Source organism: Manihot esculenta, chromosome 7 (genome assembly GCF_001659605.2).
Source record: "Manihot esculenta cultivar AM560-2 chromosome 7, M.esculenta_v8, whole genome shotgun sequence".
NCBI lineage: Eukaryota > Viridiplantae > Streptophyta > Magnoliopsida > Malpighiales > Euphorbiaceae > Manihot > Manihot esculenta.
Genome location: NC_035167.2, coordinates 30,881,008 through 30,903,574, shown reverse-complemented (window position 1 = coordinate 30,903,574; position 22,567 = coordinate 30,881,008). Strand labels below are relative to the sequence as shown.

The 22,567-nt window shown below is 28.3% G+C and overlaps 3 protein-coding genes and 1 non-coding gene across 6 annotated transcripts; 2 read left to right on the top strand and 2 right to left on the bottom strand.

Moving 5' to 3' along the window:
* Nucleotides 1–328: 328 nt before the first annotated feature.
* LOC110618410 (transcription factor GTE6) lies at nt 329–6,440 on the top strand. Of its 3 annotated transcripts, none has more exons than XR_002488498.2 (10): nt 329–484; nt 685–810; nt 1,040–1,258; nt 2,457–2,534; nt 3,766–3,990; nt 4,119–4,217; nt 4,321–4,379; nt 5,477–5,627; nt 5,742–6,039; nt 6,152–6,440. XR_002488498.2 is itself a non-coding variant. In XM_021761537.2 (10 exons), the coding sequence occupies exons 1-9, from the start codon at nt 482–484 to the stop codon at nt 5,949–5,951; spliced, it is 1,170 nt and encodes a 389-aa protein (XP_021617229.1). In that variant the 5' UTR covers nt 329–481; the 3' UTR covers nt 5,952–5,966; nt 6,152–6,440. The 3 variants fall into 3 exon arrangements, 2 of the variants coding, with proteins under 2 accessions (XP_021617229.1, XP_021617227.1); XM_021761537.2 differs by having other exon boundaries at nt 5,742–5,966; XM_021761535.2 differs by having other exon boundaries at nt 5,742–5,966; nt 6,078–6,440.
* A 1,006-nt stretch (nt 6,441–7,446) lies between these two features.
* TRNAP-AGG lies at nt 7,447–7,518 on the bottom strand. The gene has a single exon. It is a non-coding gene; the product is annotated as a tRNA-Pro (tRNA).
* Nucleotides 7,519–7,563: 45 nt separating this feature from the next.
* LOC110618526 lies at nt 7,564–10,455 on the top strand. Its single transcript, XM_021761670.2, has 2 exons — nt 7,564–7,695; nt 9,538–10,455. Exons 1-2 carry the CDS (start codon nt 7,638–7,640, stop codon nt 10,188–10,190), a joined length of 711 nt encoding a protein of 236 aa, XP_021617362.1. The 5' UTR covers nt 7,564–7,637; the 3' UTR covers nt 10,191–10,455.
* Nucleotides 10,456–17,875: 7,420 nt separating this feature from the next.
* On the bottom strand, nt 17,876–18,718 carry LOC110619052. Its single transcript, XM_021762310.1, has one exon. It carries the CDS (start codon nt 18,716–18,718, stop codon nt 17,876–17,878), a length of 843 nt encoding a protein of 280 aa, XP_021618002.1.
* Nucleotides 18,719–22,567: the final 3,849 nt, after the last annotated feature.

Below are 22,567 nucleotides of genomic sequence, written 5' to 3'. Positions count from 1 at the left end.
GCAAATTTATAGGGAAGCTAATATGGTAGCTGATTATCTTGCGAATAGTGCGCATGGTGGAGTTTTTGGTATGAGTCTTATTGATTTGCCTTCATCTAGTATTAAGCTCCTCTTGGATGCTGACTGTATGAATATTTTTCATAATCGTATAATAAATTAAAGAGCTCTATCCCTCTTTTTCGGAAAAAAAAAAAAGTCTTGATTATAATTTGATAAAGAAAATGTGAACAAGGACAAGTGTTCAAATTTTTGGTTCAATTTTTTTAAACTACGGGATTTAAATTATTAATTTTGCTACAATATTGGACTAGATAGTAATTTCAAAGAAGACCACTTATGATCGGCAGAAGAAACAAACGGCGCCGTGTGAAAGAAACTCACTTGGAGAGAGCAGTCTGTCTGTGTCCTCTTCGTTACAGTTTCAGCGCGCCACCTTCACTGCCTCTTTCGCAGTAGCAAATCTGCAATTCCTCTTCAATCCATGGTGACTTCTCGTTTTATCTCTTTTACGCATATATTTCAATATTTCTCTTGAATATAAAATTTTATGGTTCGATGTTTGTTCGGTGATAGATAATTGATGCTTGTAGAGTCCTTTTTATTATCATAATCTCTGTAGTATTCTCTTTTTTCCTGCAATTTCTTTGATTTTCTAGTAATTTTTTGGTTTGGCTTGGGCGTCAGATGGAACCATTAAGTTCGTCAATTCCAGATTTTGGGAATTTCACAATGGGAAATTCTGAAGGTAATTTTGTGGAAGCTGAGGGTTTCAAGCATCGTGTCGATGATCTTTTCCACAAGGTTGATAAGGTAAGAATCTGTTCTCATATTGCATAAAGTGCTCAATAGTGATATCTGCTAATACATTTGTTTGTTAGTTTCAAAAAAATGATTTTTTTGGAAGATTTAAGTAGTAATATTTATGTTATTATTATTTTTAAATATTATGATGATTGATTTTCTGAACTTCGCAAAGCGAGAATTCTTTTGCGTTGCTGGGATGCCTTTCGAGTATTTATTTATTTATTTTATCGTGTAGTTGGAGCAAAGAGTGAATGAGGTTGAACAGTTTTACTTGAATGTAAGCAAAAAGCAACAAACTGGAGGTTCAAAAGGTAGCTCAATTGTGAAGGATAAAGACAAGGAGAGACATGTACCTAGCATAAGGAAGCAGCAACAAGATGCGTTGAAAAGGGAGGCAGCTGCTACAAAGAGAATGCAAGAGCTTATGCGTCAATTTGGCACAATATTGCGCCAGGCAATCTCTGATGCTTGCAATGGAATATTTGATTTTAGCTATTGCATCTTCTTGTGGTTACTAGCTTAGACCATAACTTCATTACTTTTACATTATTGCTCAGCTTCTTCCTACTGTATTTTTCAACTGATCCTAATTTTTTTTATTGAAAAAATTTAAAGTGGATTTAGAAACCTTTTGTCATCCTTTGATATCTCATAGAAACTTCTATGATGTAGGAATTCTTTCATAAAACCTTATTGGATTACTGCTAAACACCCACAAAATATAATGAGGACTGGCTTAAAGCAGGAAAGTGAAAGCCATCTAATCTATTTCCGAACCTTTACTAGTCAACTTTGAGCCTCAGCAAGTAATGAGTTTTACAGCACAATATGTTCATGTTTACATTCCTTCTCAATGATTAGAAAATTGGTGTAGCGAACATGGACAGTTTATTACTGGTGAGGCAACCAAAATGTCAAGCAATATTTTTCTTCATCATCATCAGTTATTCATTTAGAGTTTCAGTGTTTCACATATACTGTGGGAATCAGTTTTTTGGAGTTGTATTGTAAGACTTTAATACTAGGATATGCATTGGAAGATAGAAATATAATGATCATACTTTGAGCAAATTATGACATATCATATGGTGATAAGGCTGGATAGACTTAAGTTCGCCTTGTAACAAAACAATTTTAGCGTTTCACAATCTCATTCTCCTTTCCAAATTTTATGGATAGTTGCTTGAGAAATGGTCATAGAGCTCCGTATTTTCTTAAGGTAAAAATGAATAAAGCGCCTCTCTTTTTTTTTAAATGAAATAACAACTCTCAATACCTTTTTCTTGAAACAAAAAATCTCATTTTGTACTTTGGGTCAAAAAAAGAAAATAAAAAAAAGAAAAAGAAAAAGAGATTGTGTTTACTTGGTAAACTCAGACTAAGACCTTTACCACCACATGGTGAAACATATGTTTTTCATTTTATGATAATAAATTAGTAATTCTTATGCTAGGAGAACTAGACCTTTTCTTTTTGTCTTCTATTAAATCAACTATCATTTTAAATTTCTGTCAGTGGCTGCTCATCAGTCAACTCTTTGCCTTTGTGTATAATCCTTGGATGGATGCCTGGAGGTTTAAGAATAGACTTCTATGTTTTAATTTGGAAGTTACAAGGTATTTTGTGTGATGTACTCTCTCTGTTGCTTTCAGATCACGCAGCACAAGTGGGCTTGGCCCTTTATGAATCCTGTTGATGTCAAAGGTCTTGGTTTACATGACTATTATGAGGTATATTTTTTTCTTGACATTTTATTGATCTTGACTTGCTATTTTACCCCTCAGAAGACTCTTCTTATTCTCCTGCATCATTGTCTTCAATGCTTTGCTGGTTAGGTTCAATAAATTACTTATATTTTTGTTCAAGGAAAAAAGAAAGTTGCTATTAATTTATCTGCAATTAAACTTTTATTTCTGCCAGTGGTTTTGGGTGCAATTCAAGCCTTACACCTTGAGAATGTAGAGAAGACCAAAGAGCGTGTGAAACTTTCTAGAATTTAGTTATATGAACAAAAACTATGTTCTAGACCACCTAGGAAAGATTTGGACAGTGTGTAAATGTGCTGTGTGGTGCTAGGATTTGTTAAATAATGAATTAGAGAGGTTGAAGTTGAGCATAATATGTAAATTGTTTGGGGTTTTAATAATGGTCGGTAATAATGAAGATTGTTGGTGAAAAGTTAATGTTTTGAATTAGGTGAAAGGTTTTTTTGGGACAGCTGCTGCTTATAAGTTTGAAGCTTTGTTTATGTGGTTTTGCCAGTCCCTATGAAGAAAAGTTGCACAAGCACTGTGAGAAGCATCAGTTATATTGATTTTGTGATTAGATGAAATACTTGTTGATAAGGGGAGAATGGGGAAATATAGAAGCTGACTTGAAGAAAGAGAAACAAGAAAAATAATAATAAGTGCTCAAGCAATAAGAAGGGAGAGTTCGAGAGAAAAATGACACTAAGCACACATGGATTCAACCATAAATTAAAGGACTTATACTTGTCATTGTGAAGGTTAATCATTAGATTACATTATCTATTCATAATGTAAAGTTAGGAATTTTCTTTATTGTAAAATAAGAAGAAGAATTTTATTATTTTGGAATTTGTTATTATTAGGCTTATTTCATATTTCATTTTAATGTAATACTCCTAATTAGGGTTGAATTAGAGTTCTAAAATCCTAATGTGATTAGGACTCTTAATTTTTTTAAATAGGGCTATATTTTCTATTATTGTTAGCGATGATGATAAGATAATTATTTGAGAATAATATAAATGAGAATGAGTTCTCTTTTTCATTAGGATCTGTCCCTTAATTTGCTTTATTCTTCCTGGTTCTACATCACAGTTTCCAGCAGTATAATAGTTTTCTACCATTTTAACTTTAGTTGTTGATTGCATGACTATTTGGTGCTGGATTGCATCTGGATATGACTGACTAATTTTAGTTTTTCTGATTACCAAAGATTATTGACAAGCCCATGGACTTCAGTACTATAAAAAATCAAATGGAGGCGAAGGATGGTACTGGATATAAGAATGTTAGGGAGATATGCGCTGATGTGAGGTTGGTTTTCAAGAATGCAATGAAATATAATGTTGAAAAAAGTGATGTTCACGTTATGGCTAAAACCTTGCTGGCAAAATTTGAGGAGAAGTGGCTACAACTTCTGCCCAAAGTCACTGAAGAGGTAGTGCATTATCGAGCTCAGTTAATGTCGTAATGCTTTGTTATTTGCTGAAAAGATGTGCAAAATTAACCCCACCCCCCTTGAAGTTGCAAAACTATTTTGTTGACATTCAATCAATGTATCCACAGGAGAAAAGACGAGAAATGGAGGAAGCAGAGGCTCAGTTGGACATGCAACTTGCTCAGGAAGCTGTTCATGCTAAAATGGCAAGGGAGTTGAGTAATGAGGTATATTATAACTAAATATGGATTGATAAAACACGATTTAGAATTATATATGGAATTCTTTAAGCAGGATATGTTTTAACTCATTGTAATTAACTATTTTCAGCTTTATGAGATTGATATGCATTTGGATGAACTTAGAGACATGGTTGTTCAAAAGTGCAGGTTTGCCTTGTGACTTAACTCTATCGCTGTAGTAATCACATTTAATTTGCTATAGGTGTGTTTGGAACTGTGCTACTTGCCAGATTCTGTCTTTGAAACAAGAAATGCATATCCTAATGCTGCGATTGGAATAGTTAATTTGTAATTGCTGTATCTTTATCTTATACTTTGTTGTTACTGAAGCTTCTTCCCTATTTGACTAATTGAGATATAACTTATTATGGCATCTTTAAACCCATGAATATTGAGACACGTCAATATTTCTGTTTCTATTCAATTGGCTCCGGAATGTTTAAAATCCTTTCATTTTGTATTGTACTCCATGTTCCTGTCTATCGCTCTATATTATTATACTAATGTAATGGCAAGTGCAATATGCTGTGGATCAGGTATATTATTTGTTTGGGTTGTAAATGAATCACGCTGCTCATAAGCTATTTGAGGTTCCGCTAATGAAAAGTTCTGCTGGGTTTGGTTCATTTCTAAATGAATCAAGCTTGAGCCTAATTTTTAGGTTCATTTTTTGTAAGCTGTTCAAGATGCAGCTCGATAAAAACTGAGCTTCGCTCAATTCATTTTCTAAATGAATAAAGTTTGAGCTTATTGATAGCAATGAGATAAGTTTGAGTTCGGTTCAAGCAGGGAAAAATTTTTAGGAATCAAGCCTGAGCTCTTCAAAGTTTTGCCGAGTGAAGTTCATTTATACCTCTATTTTATGGACATGACCCAACTGGATGTCAAAGGGGTGTAGAGTACAAATTGATGGGACTTAATTTACTGAATACCTTTTGGCATTTCAATTAAATGCGTGTTTTCTATCGTTACTTTGTTTTTAAATATACTTTCTTTGTATTTGGTTCGTATCACCATTAGATTATATTTTATTAATTCATCTTACGGCAGTTATTAACAAAGTGATTAATTTTTACTTTGTAAAAAAATAAAGTTAGGGTAGACAGTCCCATCATATGATACTATGTACAAAGATCTTCAATTTAAGAATGCTGTCATTTCTAAATTTAAGCAATTTTCCTTTTCCTGCATGAAATTATATAATTTTCATGTTAACCAAAGTTAATTTGGAAAATGTGTATCAGAAAAATGTCTACTGAAGAGAAACGAAAGCTTGGGGCAGCTCTCACAAGATTGTCTCCTGAAGATCTCACTAAAGCATTGGAGATTGTTGCTCAAAATAATCCCGGTTTTCAAGCTATGGCAGAAGAGGTGGACCTTGATATTGATGCCCAGGTTATAATTTCTGTTCTATATCATCTCATTTTAGATTCTTGAACAATCTTTCTTTTCTTTTCTTTTTTCAAAAAAAGAAAGAAAACATCTGAATATAGTCTGTTCCCTTTCCAGAGTGAATCTACTCTGTGGAGGTTAAAATTTTTTGTGAAAGATGCTCTGGAAGTTCAGGGCAAAAATGCAGCAAGTACAGGGGCCAATAATAACAACAACAGCAACACCACCGCCACCAACAATAACAATAGCAACAATAAACGAAAAAAGGAGATTTTTGAGGCAATTGCGAAGACTGCAAAGAAAAAGAGTAAAAAGGCTTCTACTTAACCATATTATACTACAGTTAAGTGTAGTTTTGTTCAGCCTTTTTATTCTTTTCTTTTATTGCATTGCAAATGGAGCAACACTTATCTGGGTAGGCAACCAGTTCTTACTCTTAGTCATGCCTTACAGGTTTATGGAACAATACAGCGCAAAGTTTATGTCAGCTTCGTGACGATATTTATGATTGTTGGTTGCTGGTGCAGATTGTTTCAGGGAAAAAAGGAAAAGAAGAAGAAGAAGAAGAAGAAGAAGAAGAAGAAGAAGAAGAAGGGGGCAGAAGCTGGGAGGATGATGTCCATTCTGGCAATTTGTAATCTCCTTCAACCTGTGCTGTAATTTAGCATTTAGCATTTAGGACAATGATATATCTCACGTCTGTAACAAGCTTTCCTCATTTGATTATTCATCTCCAGTTAGCAATTACACATGATGTATGGATCCAAAATGTCATGTTTGTGTGCATTTTATAGTAAACTATTGTTAGTTGTTTAATGTATTAGGTTTGTGATTATTAATTTATTTATTCAAGAAATTTATTAATTAGTATTTCGATTTTAAAAAATAAAAAAAAATGTTAAATTATAACATGAGATTACTGTGATAAAAATAATTTTAGTATCAAAGAAATTATTTTCTCTCCTTGTTTACATAAATAAATTTTATATAAAATTTATTTTTTTAAATAATCATAAGAATATAAATTAAATTTTTTTATTTACAATAAAATTAATTTATATTGATAATATCAGTATTTATTTATTATATTACTAATATAATACTTCATCAATAGAATTACTTAATTAATAATTATATGTTCTAATTTTAAATATAATGATAATAAATCTTAAATTAAATAGAATTCTGCAATAGCTTAAATTTAAATAATATTATTTTAACTAAATTCTGCACAAATCATCATTGCTTTTTTTTTAATTATTCAATAACAAATAATTATAATTAAAAATAATTCCAAGAAAGTAGAATTAAAATTCATATTTAGCTATAGAAGGAAATTAAAAGGTGAATTCTAAATAAATTTAACATAAATAATAAATAATTAAAAATAACCATTGATAAAATAGAATTTAAATTTAAATAGAAAATAAATCTAACTAATGAAATTAACAATTTGTAGAAAATAATAAATTCTTATATTATTTTGACCAATTAAAATAATATATTGTTATATAATATAATTTGAATTCAAATAGAAAACCAATCTAACTGATCAAAAAGATTTAAGATTATAATAAATTCTCATCTTTTGAACCATTTAAATGAGATTCTGAACCGTTTTATTAAATTTTTTATTAAATAAACTGTTAAATTTTATCTGCAAAGTTAATTAAGTTGTGATTTAATAAAATATTATTTAGTTGTAATTTTAAAATTTAAAATTAATTAAATTTTTATATTATTATTCAACAGTCAAATAAATTTTTATTTAATATAATATTATTTTTTAATAACAAATTTTAAAAGTAAAAAAGGAAAAAAAGGGGCATTCCGAGAATTGAACTCGGGACCTCTCGCACCCTAAGCGAGAATCATACCACTAGACCAAATGCCCTTTGAGGTCTTTTTCCATAATTAATTGTACAAGTACATGATTTGAAGCTGCTGGCGACCTTCAAATGTCCCGATTCTGCGCCTCCAGGGCTGAGAGAAACTCTGAAACTGAAATAGACAATGGCGAGAGCGGCCCTTCTTCACTTGCTTCGATCTCAAACCAAAAGCCTCTCATCATGTAACGTCCTTTTCCTCTTCATTTCCTTTAATCTTTTCATTTCTTCTGTATTTATACTCAATTAGGGTTTTTCTTTCACTTCATCATTTCTGTTTACACAAAATCTGAGCACAATACCTGACTTTGAGTTTAGTTTCTAGTTTCTGATTACTTGTTATGGTATTTGATCGCTCAAAACAATTGTGTACATGTTTTTATTGTTTGAGAGTTTGTTGTGCTAATTCTTAAGAGTATACTGTATTTTTGCTACTCTGGAAGTTTGCTCAATTTGTTTAACTCTTAGGATTTGGAATGCAGTGATTATAAATCGCAAGTGAGGATTATAGAAAACGAATCGTCGAGACCCATTATTTTTTATTACCCTAAAAGCATTATTGTGTAGAAGCTTCGTAATGGGTTGTGCAAGTGTTGCTTGGGTGTCTTAATTATTTTGGTAGGTAGGTAGTCGCTTTTGGTGCCTTGTCAGGTCTAATGCTGTGTAAAATTTACATTTTTCTTGGCATTTTATTTGTTATCAACATGATTCTCTCCTGTTTGAATCTTGGAAGGCTGCAATTTCAGTCTATGTGAACTTCATGCTTAGTATTATAAATGTTGACTTAATAAATTGCAAACACTTGATTACTCAACATTGATAATGTATATGGCTATTCCTGTGATGCGCTTTTAACAAGTTAAGAATAAAAAAGCAATTACAATTTACAAGTAAAGGCATATAAACTTATATAAGTTTCATATATAGTTCACCAATTATATATATAATTTTATTCATATTTCATGTTTCTTCGAAATTCAGGACTATGTATATGATCTGTTCACTCGTTTCCTGGATTTGTCACCTTAAAATAAAATATCTTCCATTTAGTTGGGGAACGTTTAGTGTTAATTTTTGTCTTTATGGAAAGGGAACATTCATGCATTTGTAGACTTAAATATAAGAATGTGTTTTTATCTCATACAATAAGACACTGATTGGTGAAAAACTGAAGTCAACAATGATGCTTTTGCATTGTTTCACCACTCATTCTTTGATATGACTTATGAGTATGAATATATATTGTACCTGATTTTTTTTTAAAAGTTCAAGTGGTGATGCTGTCATCATTGGAGGCCAATGCTGGAGAACCTTTTTACCTGCCATTTATATTTGAGTCTCATTCTACTTCTACTAGAGGAATGCAACTTCTAGTGCTTTATTTGGAAGCTTTTTTGCCGATAATGTAGTCCTAGCTAACCAGACTTGAGAATTTGAGGAGCGTCTTAGGCTTCTACTTATGAGATCAATGAGATGCTCTTTTTTAGGACCTATAGTTATTATTTTATTTTTGTCTGGCAATTTGGTGATGCCTTTTCAAGTCGATGTGATCTTTGATTTGCCCTTGATAATGAAGCAAGTTCAAAGTCCCATTGCAATTCCTATCATGTGGCTCCAGCAACTGTTAGCAGAATATACTATATTCTCTGTTAATTTTATTCACTTTGGTGATATTCAATTGGGTTGCAATATCTTGAATTGGATAAGGAAGATTCATATTGTAATTATATTAATGTTTATCTCGTTCTGAGTTGTAACTGATGAGATGTTTTCTTAATAGCTTAGCCCTTTAGCATAAAACTTTTGTTTCTCATTTTGCTTGTCCGTCCAAAATTGTTTTAGTTTTACAAACTGGGAAGTAATGTCTAATTTATTCCGAACTGCCCAACCACTTCTCTAGGTGGGTGAGGTTATGGATTGGTAGGACTCACTATTTCTCATGTACATAATCGATTTTGATTGAATGCCTGCAAAAAAATTTCACCATCTATAGGTTCTTATTGATGTTGATTTTTCCTTGCTTTTAGGCTATCATCCTTGTAGGTTTGGCACGAGGTCTCATATTTGGAGTGCCAAACCTGAATTTAACAGTCCCATCCAGATTGCAGCTTCCCAAAAAAGATGGGCATCTCAAGCTAGGACAACAGACGATGAAACTAGGATCAGCATTGGACCACGCAAAGGAAAAGAAGCTGGGGAGGATGAGAAAGAGACTGGAGTGGTTTATTATGGTCCAATCTCATCGACCATCAAGAAAGTAAAACTACTGTCCCTTTCAACCTGCTGTCTATCCGTATCCTTGGGTCCTGTCATAACCTTTATGACATCTCCTGATATGAACGTCATCTTGAAGGGTGCTGTCGCGTCTTCAGTGATATTCTTGAGTGCCTCAACAACTGCTGCCCTCCATTGGTTTGTTAGCCCCTATATTCACAAGCTTAAATGGCATCCTGGCTCGGACATTTTTGAGGTGGAGATGATGTCCTGGCTAGCGACGTACATTCCAAAGACTATTAAGTTTGCTGATATTCGGCCACCGGAGACTAATAGGCCTTTTGTGACATTTAAGGCCAATGGGAATTTCTACTTTGTTGACACAGAGCATTGTCATAACAAGGCATTGCTGGCTAGATTGACACCAAAGAAACCTCAACATGAGTCAGCTTTCAAAAACTTGTGATAGGAGGATTTTCAAGGCAAGAGGTCTATAAGGTTATGAACTGCAGAACCAAATTTTAGTTTAGTGGAATGTGATAAGCCCCGGATTGATTTGAGACCAAGGGCATTTTTCTTTCAAGTTTGCTTGTTTTCCGCCCCCTATTTGAGTTTAACAGTTGGGGAACAAAAATTTTATATTTGAGCTTTGTTAGCCATGGAGGCATTGGTAGGTTGTTAAATGAATTTTGGCTATTCTAATAACAATAATTCAAATACTTAAGACTCCATCTTCTGGATAAGAAAAAGTTTAAGTTTTGCATTCAGGCAAGTACCTTATTTACAATGTACTGGATTTAGGATCTGTTATGTAGAGGTGATCCTTGAGATCAAAGTGTATTTGGGATTCATCAATTTTTGCATGAGAGCGCCATAACTTCTTTTGGTCGCCACTTATTTCCAAGAAAAACAGAGAACTCTGACTGTAATTCTTCTAACCTTTTGTTTGGTATAATCCATTTCAAAAAAAAATTTTAAATGAAATGAATTCTTAAATATATATATATATATTAAAAAATAAAAATTTTATAAATTATAAAAGAAATGTAATTTTTTTATTTGAAAAAAAATTTAATAAAAAATAAATGAATTAAATTAAATTTTTGTAAAATATTTGATTTAAGATGAGGAGTATAAGAATTTTGGACTTTTTGCCAATTTAGTGGCGAAGGATTTTAAATTCGTGAATTAGGGGTTGAAAAATAAAATGAATTTTTATATATATATATATATATATATATATATATAATATTAAAAAATAAAAGTTTTATAAATTATAAAAGAAATGTAATTTTTTTATTTGAAAAAAAATGTAATAAAAAAATAAATGAATTAAATTAAATTTTTATAAAATATTTGATTCGAGATAAGGGGTAAAAGAATTCTGGACTTTTTACCATTTAAGGATAGAAATTTTAAATTTATGAATTAAAAATTTTTTTAAAAAATATTTATTAATTTGAAGTTGGAATGTGATATGACAGTCAAAAGGTGTATTTGTCGCTTGTTAGAGCTTGGTTTTTTTAAGTTGTGGTTTAATTTTTTTTATTTTTTAATTATTAATATATTATAATAAAATATTTATATTATATTAATTTAAAAATATTATTTATATTATATTTTTATAATAATAAGTATTTTTTATAATCTTAATATAATAATATTTAATAAATTTTATTAATAATAACCAAAGATAATCGCATAAACATTTAATTACAGATATAATTTTAAATATTAATATATTTTATTATTAATATTTAAATTTAAAATATTACAGACCCTATATAATTTCTGTGTTATAAATTAATATTATTTTATAATTATATACAGTATCATAAAATTAATATTATTTTATAATTATATGACTGCTCAAATAACAATTTAATAAAATTAATAAAATATATTATAAAAAAATTTATAATTAAAAAAATATAATATAAATAAAATTATTAAATTAATAATATATTTATATTATATTAATTTAAAATATTATTTATATTATATTTTTATAATAATAAATATTTTTTATAATTTTAATATATTAATATTTAATAAATTTTATTATTAATATTTAAATAAAAAATTACTAGAATTATATAATTTTATGATTATAAAATTAATATTATGTTGTGATTAGATGTATAAAAATAATTCAATCATATCGTGTACATTTGTTCAATGATAAATTTTTTAATTATTTTAATAGATTAATACAGTAATTCTGTAATTAAATAGTATCAATATTTTTTACACATTTAATGTTATTTTATAATTTTATAAAATATTAAGACTAATAATAAATAATTATTATATTTTATAAAAATATTTTTATTAATATTTAAATAAAAAATTACTAGAATTATATAATTTCATCATTATAAAATTAATATTATATTGTGATTAGATGTATAAAAATAATTCAATCATATCGTATATATTTGTCCAGTCATAAATTTTTTTATTATTTTAATAGATTAATACAGTAATTTTATAATTAAATAGTATCAATAATTTTTACACATTTAATATTATTTTATAATTTTATAAAATACTAAAATTAGTTATAAATAATTATTATATTTTATAAAAATATTTTTAATATATAAAAATATTATAAAAATTAATAGTAAAGGAACTGCACATAAACATATTTAGAATTATAATATTATGTTGCTATAGCTTCACTAAATTTATTACTTAATTTAGTTATTTTTTATTTTTAATAAATTATAAATGATTTGCATAAAATATTTAAAATTATTATATTATTTTATTATTAAATATTATATAAGAATACTGAGTTGTTTATAATTTATTAAAGAGAAATAAATTAATTAATTAATCTAATAGTAGAATAAATTAATTAAATCTATTATTTTTGATAAATTATAAATAATCAGGTTATAATATATAATATTTAATCAGAATATAATTTTATTCTATAATTTTAAATATCAATTCAATAAAAAATAAATTTAATTTTTATAATTTTAAATATTCATATTAATTAATTAATTTATTTATTTATTTTTTATTAATTATTTAAATCATAGCATAATTTTATTTTTTAATTTTAAATGGCAGCTCAATAAAAAATAAATTTAATTTTTATAATTTTAAATATTTATATTTATTTATTTATTTATTATTAATTATTTAAATCACATCATAATTTTATTTTATAATTCTAAATAACAGCTTCATAAAAAATAAATTTAATTTTTATAATTTTAAATATTCATATTAATTAATTAATTAATTTTTATTAATTATTTAATTCAGTATTTTTATACATATATTTAATAATAGTAAATAAATTTATAATTATTATTATTTAATTATAATATTATTATAATAATATATTAAAATTAATAAAATATATTATAATAATATAATATAAATATTTTATTATAATATATTAATAATTAAAAAATAAAAAATTAAATCATGTTTTAGCGTTATTTTAAGTGCGCCAGAACACAATTAAAAAAAAAAAATATTTGATGCGACTTAAAATGGCGTCAGGCCCTGACATCTGTTTAACAAACGCCAAATATACTTTTCGATTGTCACTAATATTTTAATCTCAAATCTATAAATATCTTCATTCTAACCCCTAATTTATAAATTTAAAATCCTTCACTTCTAAATTGATAAAACGCCCGTGAATTCTTCCGTTTCAGAGTCCAATGAAATTGTTGTATATATTGAAAGAAGTCTTTGTCGAATAGAGTTCTTTTTTCTAATAATCTTTTAGATGTTAATAGGATACGTAAAAATCATGACTTCATTGTAAAATATCGATTGCTTTTTGGTAGAACAGAAAAATGTCACGTCAGTTTGATGGTCGAAACAATCACCGTGGCCATTTAACTTAGTTGATTGAATTTTTTTTTTAATTTTTTTTTTTAAAGAGTGTTAATTTTAGGATAAACAGTAAGTTAATCTCTCTAAAATTTAATGAAATATCTATTTAACTTAGTCTCTATCATTAGAGTTAGAGAAAATCAAAAGAATTAAATTAATAAATATTAAATTTATTGAATATTATAGAGTTGAATTCATGATTCTACTATTAAAATTACAGTTAATTTGTCGTTAATTTTCATAAAAATGATCAAAATATTTTTAGCTTTCTACTGTTAAAATTAAAAAAAAAATTAAAGAGATTAAATTGCTAAAGGAAATTAAAGGAATTAAATTGCTAAATATTGAATTTATTGAATATTATAGAGTTGGATTCACGATAAACAGTAAATACTATCATCATTATTCAACTAACGACTAAACTCGACCAAACCCAACGATGAGTCACGTCAATGCCCGTTGTCACGGCACGATGGTCGATGGCATGGCTTGGTCGGGCATTGGTAGACTCTGAAGGTTGAGCAACTCTTGCTCTTCCGTCGGCTACCATTTTATCTTCTTTGTTGATGAGAATCGAAAAGAGATCAATTCCTCTCGGTTTCATAGACTACCATAACAAGTGTTCACCCAGTGAGTCGATGATACCATCTCTTGTGGGTATCACCGATGATGGAACACTACGGTGAAAGGAGAGCCTTCAAATTGGCGGCATCCTGAAGGCATGTACAATCTACTGGAATTTCACAGTAGCCCTCTCTCGCAACCTCGAATCACCATGCATGGTATCACAGTTTAAGATTTTAGCACTTGTCTAGAACCACGCGCCACTTGGTTTGAACACTTTCAAGCCAAGTCGCCTTCACGATCACTCGATATTCTGTGAATATGAACAAATTAATGAGTCAAGGTTATATAAGCGAACAACGAAACAAACATACCGCATTCAACCATAAGCCTCATTATAGACTCGATAGATAAAAACTAGATATGAGAATTTATGAACATGCTACTTATTTTGTTTCAAGAATAAAATAGTAACTATACATTATTATCGTTCCGATCATTACAATAATTCTCACTTGCCTTGTAGACCGATGGACAGTGTACAAGCAGTGGAGACATAGTTCAAGAACTCCATAGGCTTACAATAGCCAACTGAGTTCAGTCCGTAGCTAGTTAGTCACCCCTAAAAAGCCTTAGAAACAACTAGGGTTGTGGCAAGAGCAGATATCAACATGTCTCATATAACACCCCCAAAATAAATACATAGAAATGAATTACAATAAATTGTATCGACTCTTATCTTCCTACTAATTTCTACTAATTTATTCTAATAATGCTTTCTGAGAATTCTAATGTTAGAAAATTATGATTTTGGTCCCTGAAAACTCTATGACCTTAACACATGGCCTCTCTTTCAGTGAGAAAAGGCATGCTTTGGCCGCTGGGTCTGTCGCGTTGCTCGTTGCTAGCCAATATTAGGCCCTCTCGTGGTGGCTGCGATACTAGACCAACTCAGCAATATTCAATAAATTAGTGGTTTAGTCCCTCTTATTTCCTTTTCACGAGCGGTAAAGACTAAGGGTATTTTGATTCTTTTCATGAAAATTAACCACAAGTTACCTCTAATTCTAATGATGGGGACTAAATAATAATTTTTTAAATGTGTAAGACTAAATTATAGGTTTTTAAAAATATAAAGATAAATAAATATTTCATTAAATCAGAAAGACTAAACTGCAGTTTATCCATTTTCTACGACCTCCAAAGTCAAAATACAATGCAACAAATTTACCAAAGAAAAAATCAAAACAAACCATTATTAGAGTCTTACAAGGCGACAAACTCGCTAAGGGAAAAGTCAAAACAATTACCAAAGTGATTTGTTAAATTCCCATATGGCGACAAATCCATCAAAGAAAATAATTCAATATGAAACCTAAAATTCTACCACCGTAAAGGAGACCTTGATATAGCTTAATATTAAAATATATTAAATATATGTCTTAATTATCTAAAATACATCAAATATTAAAATATCCTATAACTTTGAATAAGATGATAGAATTTTTATCCATATCAGAACATTATTATTATCTAATAGAATTTTGTATTCTATTTTAGTTAAGATTTTGTATCCTATCTTAATTAGAATTCCATATCATATCCGAACTCTAACTTATACACACTCACAACCTCCATAATAAGATACACGATTCTCACCATCGGTAAATTTCAAAATTTACTTAAAACATATATTCATTTAAGTATGTATAGGACAGATTGTCAAAGCAATCCATTCGGTATTTTTTTATTTTGCAGGTCCATACTCAAAGTGGGTATTTTTTTTAATTTTGTAGGTCCACGCTTAAAAAATTATAATGTGAAGAATATTAATAATAAAATTATTGTTTATTTAAAAATAAATTAATTTTAAAATATATTTATATATATATTACATTCTGTTAGGTTATGAAGTGCAGAACCAAATTTTAGTTTAGTGGATTGTTTATAGCCCCGGATTGGTTTGATCGGAAGGGCTTTCCATTTAGGAAAAAATATTATTTGATTTTTATATTATAAAAAAATTTGTTATTAGTTTTTCAAATTTTAAAAATATATTTAAAAAAATTTAATATTTTAAAAATTTTATTTATTAATTATTATATTAATTTTAATTGTTAAGTATTATAAAAAAAATTTAAAATATTTTTAATATAAAAAACTAATCAATAGAACTTTTATAAAATTAAAAGGCTAATTATAAGTTTTTAAAATTTTCAAATGAATTTTGACTATTCTACTAGCAACAATTCAAATATTTTAATTCCATGCATTTGGTACGCCATTAAAAATCGGAGGTTAGGTATTAATCTTGTAAAGTTTAAAAAATGAAAAATTGAGAAGAGTATAAAATAATTAATAATTAATTAATTAATTAATTAATTAATGTTGTTTGCTAAAAGTTTAATATGAAATTTTAAATGAAACTATATGAACCGACTATTATTATATTGATGATGGCAATTCAAGTTAAATGGTCCATTCATAGGAAAGAAGATCCGATATTGTAGTACTTGATTTTTTTATCAATATTCGCCTTTCGAGTAGGCCGAGCATTCATGGAAAATTACTGTCAACCAATGTAATCTAACAGATTCCTACTACACATAGAAATGTAGGATCCATTATTTATTAGCCGATACTAATTGAATTTTCAGGAGATTGGATAACTAACTCCATCTTTTTACCGTATAAAAATAGATGTGCGGAAAGATTAAGGTACACATTCTTACACATTCTAAATTCAATGAAATTCATTACATTTGCTCATTTTATCAGTTTACTGATTTGAGCGTTGGACTGGTCGCCTATAGATACCAACCATCTTATATTCTCTTTTGTTGATTGACTTCAGTTATATTTCCAACTACATCATGCATTCTATCAGTTTACTGCCTTAAGTATTGGAATGACTGCCTATAGACGCCAACCACCTCATATATTCTCTCACATATTCTCTTTTGCATATTGACTATCATAATTCAACTATATTTTTAACCACATCATATAATGATTAGCAATAAGGGTATTTTAATCATTTTATATATACTAATAGCTTAAGGCTCGGTTTGACATATTAATGGTTTAAATAGAATTAACTATTAGTGATACGCTATTTACACAGTAATTCAAAGTAGAAGTTTTCGATATAAAATAAATATTAGATTAATAATTAAATACAAAATGAGCTAGAAAATGAGTAATATCTCGACTTTGAGTCGAGATTGATTAAAAATTATTAGTAGATTATCTAAAAGAAGATTAAAAAAATAATAAAATAATAAAAATAAAATTTTCCTATTTGTTAAAAAAAATGATGCAAAAACAATTAATTTTTTAATTAAAAAAAATTAATGTTAATATAATATAGTTGGGCACCGTAATCCATAGATATAAAATTTTATAATGTTAAAATTTAAAACATATCTTTATAACTAAAATCTAAAAATGAATTAATCTGTACTCACGTACTTAATCGGTGATAAAATGCATCTAAATAAGAGATATTTCAGATTTTACTCTCTCAATATCTAGTCCTTCATTTAAAAAAATATAATTAGTCTAAAATTATAATAACTAACTAATAACTTTTTTAATATATATATATATATTTTTTTTTTTCACAAATGTGTCTCTCCTATGTGTTTGTCCAACTGTATAAACAGCCTAATACAATTATTTTACTCTATGTAATTTTATACATTTACGTTACACGCGCATCTAGACTCGGTTTAAGTTTTTGCCATCAGTCAATTTGAAACTTCTCTTCTCACTCGGTATGCAACTCAATGAAGCCTTAACCATGGCGTTTGCATCATAACTCTTGCATCCCAAAATGCTAAGCAAACCCCACCAACTTTTCTCTCTTTTCTCAGCCAATTGATCGTCTAATCTGGACTTCTTCGACTTCGCCGGACTCTTCATGCTCCGCCTTATTTTATCATCACTTAGCTTGTTTTGCCTTGTCTTGATGTCATTTAGCTCCATCTCTATTGGGTATCTTCCCATTCTAAATGTAAACAATTGCCACCTTGACTTCGTCGGACTCGCCACGAATGATACTTTTCTCATCGGAAAAGTATATTTATCAACATTCTTTCCCGGCGACGGCCCTTGACAATTAGTCTTCCATGTTGTGTAACTATTTTCGTGTATGATCTTCAGCGAAGAGCTTCTTAATTTATTTAAAGAATATGATTTCCAAGTGAAGGTGGAGTTTGTATTAGCCTCTTTAGCCTTACTGGGTAATTTCTCTGAGTTCTCTGCCTTGTCATCTACATTTTCTTCTTTATATGGAATAAGCTTTCCACAGGAGATGATATTATCTTTAGGGTAAGCAGAAGAAGAAGTGAAATTTTCACTGAAGAATTCGAAAAACTCTTGATCAAGTGATGAGTTTTGATCTTCCATGGAGAAACCATCCCAAACAGAATAAGCTGCTGCTTCTTCGCTATTCAATGGAAGATCACAAAGAGAGAGTGCTTCGTCTTCATCATCTTCAAGCTCTTGAAAGTACTCATAATTCTCTCTCTCTGGCTTGAAGCTGCATGCCTTTGCATCCATTGTTGTGATAAGAAAAAAGAGAGAAAAAAAGAGAAAATTTATAAAAGAAAAGATTTGGGTTTATGGGAGTTTGATGAGAGAAACAAAAACCAACAACTCACCAATATTTATATAGGAAGGTTACTGTCTATACTTTGCTCAAGGAATTGGTTATGGAGGGTTGGCTTCTAGAGGAGAAAGAGAAAGGATTGAAAAATTAAAAAGAGAAAATAAAGAGGATGATAGCCTTTTTGCCTTCTAGAAGGACATGGAGGTCATAGATTTCATACGACACAAAAGGGCTTGATTTTTTTTTATATGTATATATAATAATAGTAATAATTAATTTCTAAATGAAAAAAAAATGGTGTTTTTACTTTTCTGTGCTACTCTTTTGTCTTATTGATATTTTATTAAATTACAAAATTTATCTATTTATTTCTTGTAATTTCAGAAATTAAATTACGTATAAATAATTATAAATAATATTTAATTTAAATTAAAATAATCGATCAAATTGTTAAAATTTAAAATTTTAATTTAATTTAATTTAATTTTATCAAATTTAATTAAAAAAATCAGCTAAAATCTAACTAAATAGTAGTATAAACTACGAAGCTTTTATATTTAATTTAACATTTGTTACGGTTTTTTTTAATTATAAAGAAAAAAAATAAAATTATAATATTTTATTTAAAATTGAAAATACTAAATACAAAATTTGAAATATAAGCCTCTTGAAAAACACACCAAAAAATTTATTTTTTTAATTTGATCCGATTTCAATAAATTTCACTTATTAAGTTTTCAATTTTAAACGAGAAATGCTGAGCACACGCAAGAGGAAGCTGATGGGATTTGCTGAGCACACGCAAGAGGAAGCTGATGGGATTGTTCCTACTTCCAATTACACGGGATTCATTTGGGTCCGGTTTGAAGCAGTTGATTAGGCAAGGGATTACGTGTAGACTTGTATACTAATTTCTATGTTGGATTTTTCTTTCTTTTTCCCCTAATTAATATTGATAGTGAGTGCTTCTAATGAGTCGCTACTATGGAAGCTTCATAAGATTTTTCATATATATATATGATAATTTATTTTTTCTGTTTTTCTGTCCCAATGATAATTTTATTTCTTATAAATATTTCTTTTACTTTTCCATAATTTTTTTATATAAATATTCATATGCGTAATTAAATTACTTAAGTTTTTCTAGAAAAAGGAGTAAATACTGAAATTATTAATTTTAAAAAATAAAAATTGATGATCTGAGATTCAGAGATATATAGTTTTTTCAATGGGTTCTGTAAAACTTTACAAAAAGCTTAAACATAGAGAGGAGTATTTCTCCTTTTATATGTTTCCTTTTGTCTGATAGTGACGTGCCAACAGAACAAATATCATTAGACCACCTGTCCCTACTACGCTGGTACGGACGTACGAGGGAATCAGATTTCTGCCCCATGCGTAACGGCCTCTGATTCTCTCTGTCCATGTGTAGGCGGGTCTACGAGGCGGATGGATGAATCCTTCTTCGGATTCCGGACTGGGCCGGAGGATAGGAACAAAACTGGGCCCAAATGGGATCGGCCCGAGGTGCAGTGAAGACGAGGCCGGCCTGGTGGAGAAAGCCAGATGAAGCCCGGTTGTGAGGCTGAGCGGACTGGACCCAGTTCGCGTGAGTGGCTTGAGGATTTTTAAGTAATGGGCTATTTTCATGGGTCTGGCCCTAAACTGCGGTGAGGTGAGCTCAGAAGTCATCAAAAATTATACATAATTCAACCTTCATAAAACTCTATTTCTCATCTATTTAATTGTGCTTAAGTTTTCTAGTCTTACTTTATTTAATTTAATTATTTTTATTAATACTTTTAATTAGGATATTGATATTACAGAATATAAATTCAAAAAATATCAATACATTGTGATTATACGATAAAATCACGTAGTAAAAATATAACTAATGATATTTGATTATATAAATTTCATTCATAAAAAAAAATCCAATTACTATAATGGCTGATCTCATTTATATAAATATAATGTCTACAGCTCGATTTCGAATTAAATTTGTATAGAAATTAATTGCGTAGAATTTTGTAAAGGTTTCCATGCAAAATGAAAATTATTAAACATAATTTAAAATATATATTTAAAGTTTTAAAATCTAATAATCAATATTTTCATGTTATTTGAAAAAATAAAATAAAATACAGCATTTCAAAGAGCCGTTATGAAAATACTAACATGATTTAAAATGAATTAGGCGTGAAAAAGGAATTATAAGCCGCATAAAATTTTTTTTATTTTTCATATTTTTCAGATTATAATTAAAAATTTTCAAAATGAATTTTGCATGAAACAGGAATTTTTAACTTTGAATTAAAAATGCATTATAAATGTTCTTATAAAAATTTACAATAACTCCTTATAATATTCTTATAAATTATTTTTATTTTAAAATTACATTTTTTTTCATGCAAAATTCATTTTAAATAGTTTCAATTAGAAAATCATGCAAAAAAAAAAAATTTCGCTCCTTATAATATTCTCAGATATTACTAACACCACGTTTTCTTTTATTTTTTATTTTTTTTTTTATCGATGGAGATTAAAATTTTTCATCATAAGGCCTCTTTGAAATATTTCAAATACCCCTTATGATGCCAAAATACTAAAATTATTTAAAATGAATTAAGCATGAAAAATAAATTATAAGGTGCAAAAATTTTTTAATTTTAATGTTTTTGTGATGATAATTAAAACTATTCAAAATGAATTTTGCATGAAACAGGAATTTTAACTTTGAATTAAAAATATATTATAGATATTCTTATATAAAAATTATTACATACATAACTCTTTATAATATTCTATAAATTATTTTTAATTTAAAGTCATTGTTTTTTCATGCAAAATTCATTTTATAACATTATAATATTCTCCGTCTTACTAACATCATTTTTTTTCCTTTTTCATGTTTAACCAGAGGATAAAAAATTTAATTAGATAGATAAATTATTTAAGAAAAAATTATTAGGAGTCTCTGAATTTTAATAAAATTAATTAATTAATTTTTATAATTAAAAAAATAATTATTATTTCATTATAATAATAATAGTTAAAATATTTGGTTAAATGAGGATGAAAAATTAATTTTGTATGGATATTAAAATTAATTTTATAATTTTCAAATACTTTTTCTCATTTGAGTGATAAATTTGTCTATTGACTACTAAAATTATTATGATATAAAAGTTATTTTTTAAAAATATGAAAATATTTTAATTAAAGGTAAAAATTAATTAATTAATTTTCATTAAAATTTAAAAATTTTATAGTAATTTTTCTATTATTTAATTTTATATATACTAAATTCTGTCGGTCTTATTTTGAAGAAGACAAAACAAGAAAAAGAACCTCTTCTACATGCATGTAGCGACTTCCTTGGAGAAATCGGGTAGCCGACATTTTCCCCTATCCAGACTAGGTGATCAAGGAGCCTGTCATCGCTTGTTTTTTGTTGGTCCTTTAGCCACCCTCCACTCCTAAATCTCCCCACGCTGCTTGTTATGCTCTTCTAAGTTGAGGCCATGGCACCACTGTCGAGAGGCTGCACTTGGTGTTATGGATTTTTACTTTGTTTCTTCTGCCTTTGATCCAATGGGCTTTGGTGATTTGAGGCGTATGGCTGACTGGCAGCGGTGTTTTCTTTTCCTTGCATTTACCATATAGATTAGGTTAGATTTTGATTCTAAGCTGTGTTGGGCCATTTGTATAGCTGAATTTTAGGCGATGCCTTTATCCTTGAGAAAAAAAACTAATTTATTAAATCTAATAAAAATAGTTATAATATTATATTATAATAA

Coding starts and splice junctions, on each gene's coding strand:
- LOC110618410 (XM_021761537.2), top strand. Junction 1,259..2,456: donor TTGGCACAATATTGCGCCAG/GCAATCTCTGAT, acceptor TGTTGCTTTCAG/ATCACGCAGCACAAGTGGGC. Junction 3,991..4,118: donor TGCCCAAAGTCACTGAAGAG/GTAGTGCATTAT, acceptor ATGTATCCACAG/GAGAAAAGACGAGAAATGGA.
- LOC110618526 (XM_021761670.2), top strand. CDS start 7,638: ATGGCGAGAGCGGCCCTTCTTCACTTGCTTCGATCTCAAACCAAAAGC. Junction 7,696..9,537: donor AACCAAAAGCCTCTCATCAT/GTAACGTCCTTT, acceptor CCTTGCTTTTAG/GCTATCATCCTTGTAGGTTT.
- LOC110619052 (XM_021762310.1), bottom strand. CDS start 18,718: ATGGATGCAAAGGCATGCAGCTTCAAGCCAGAGAGAGAGAATTATGAG.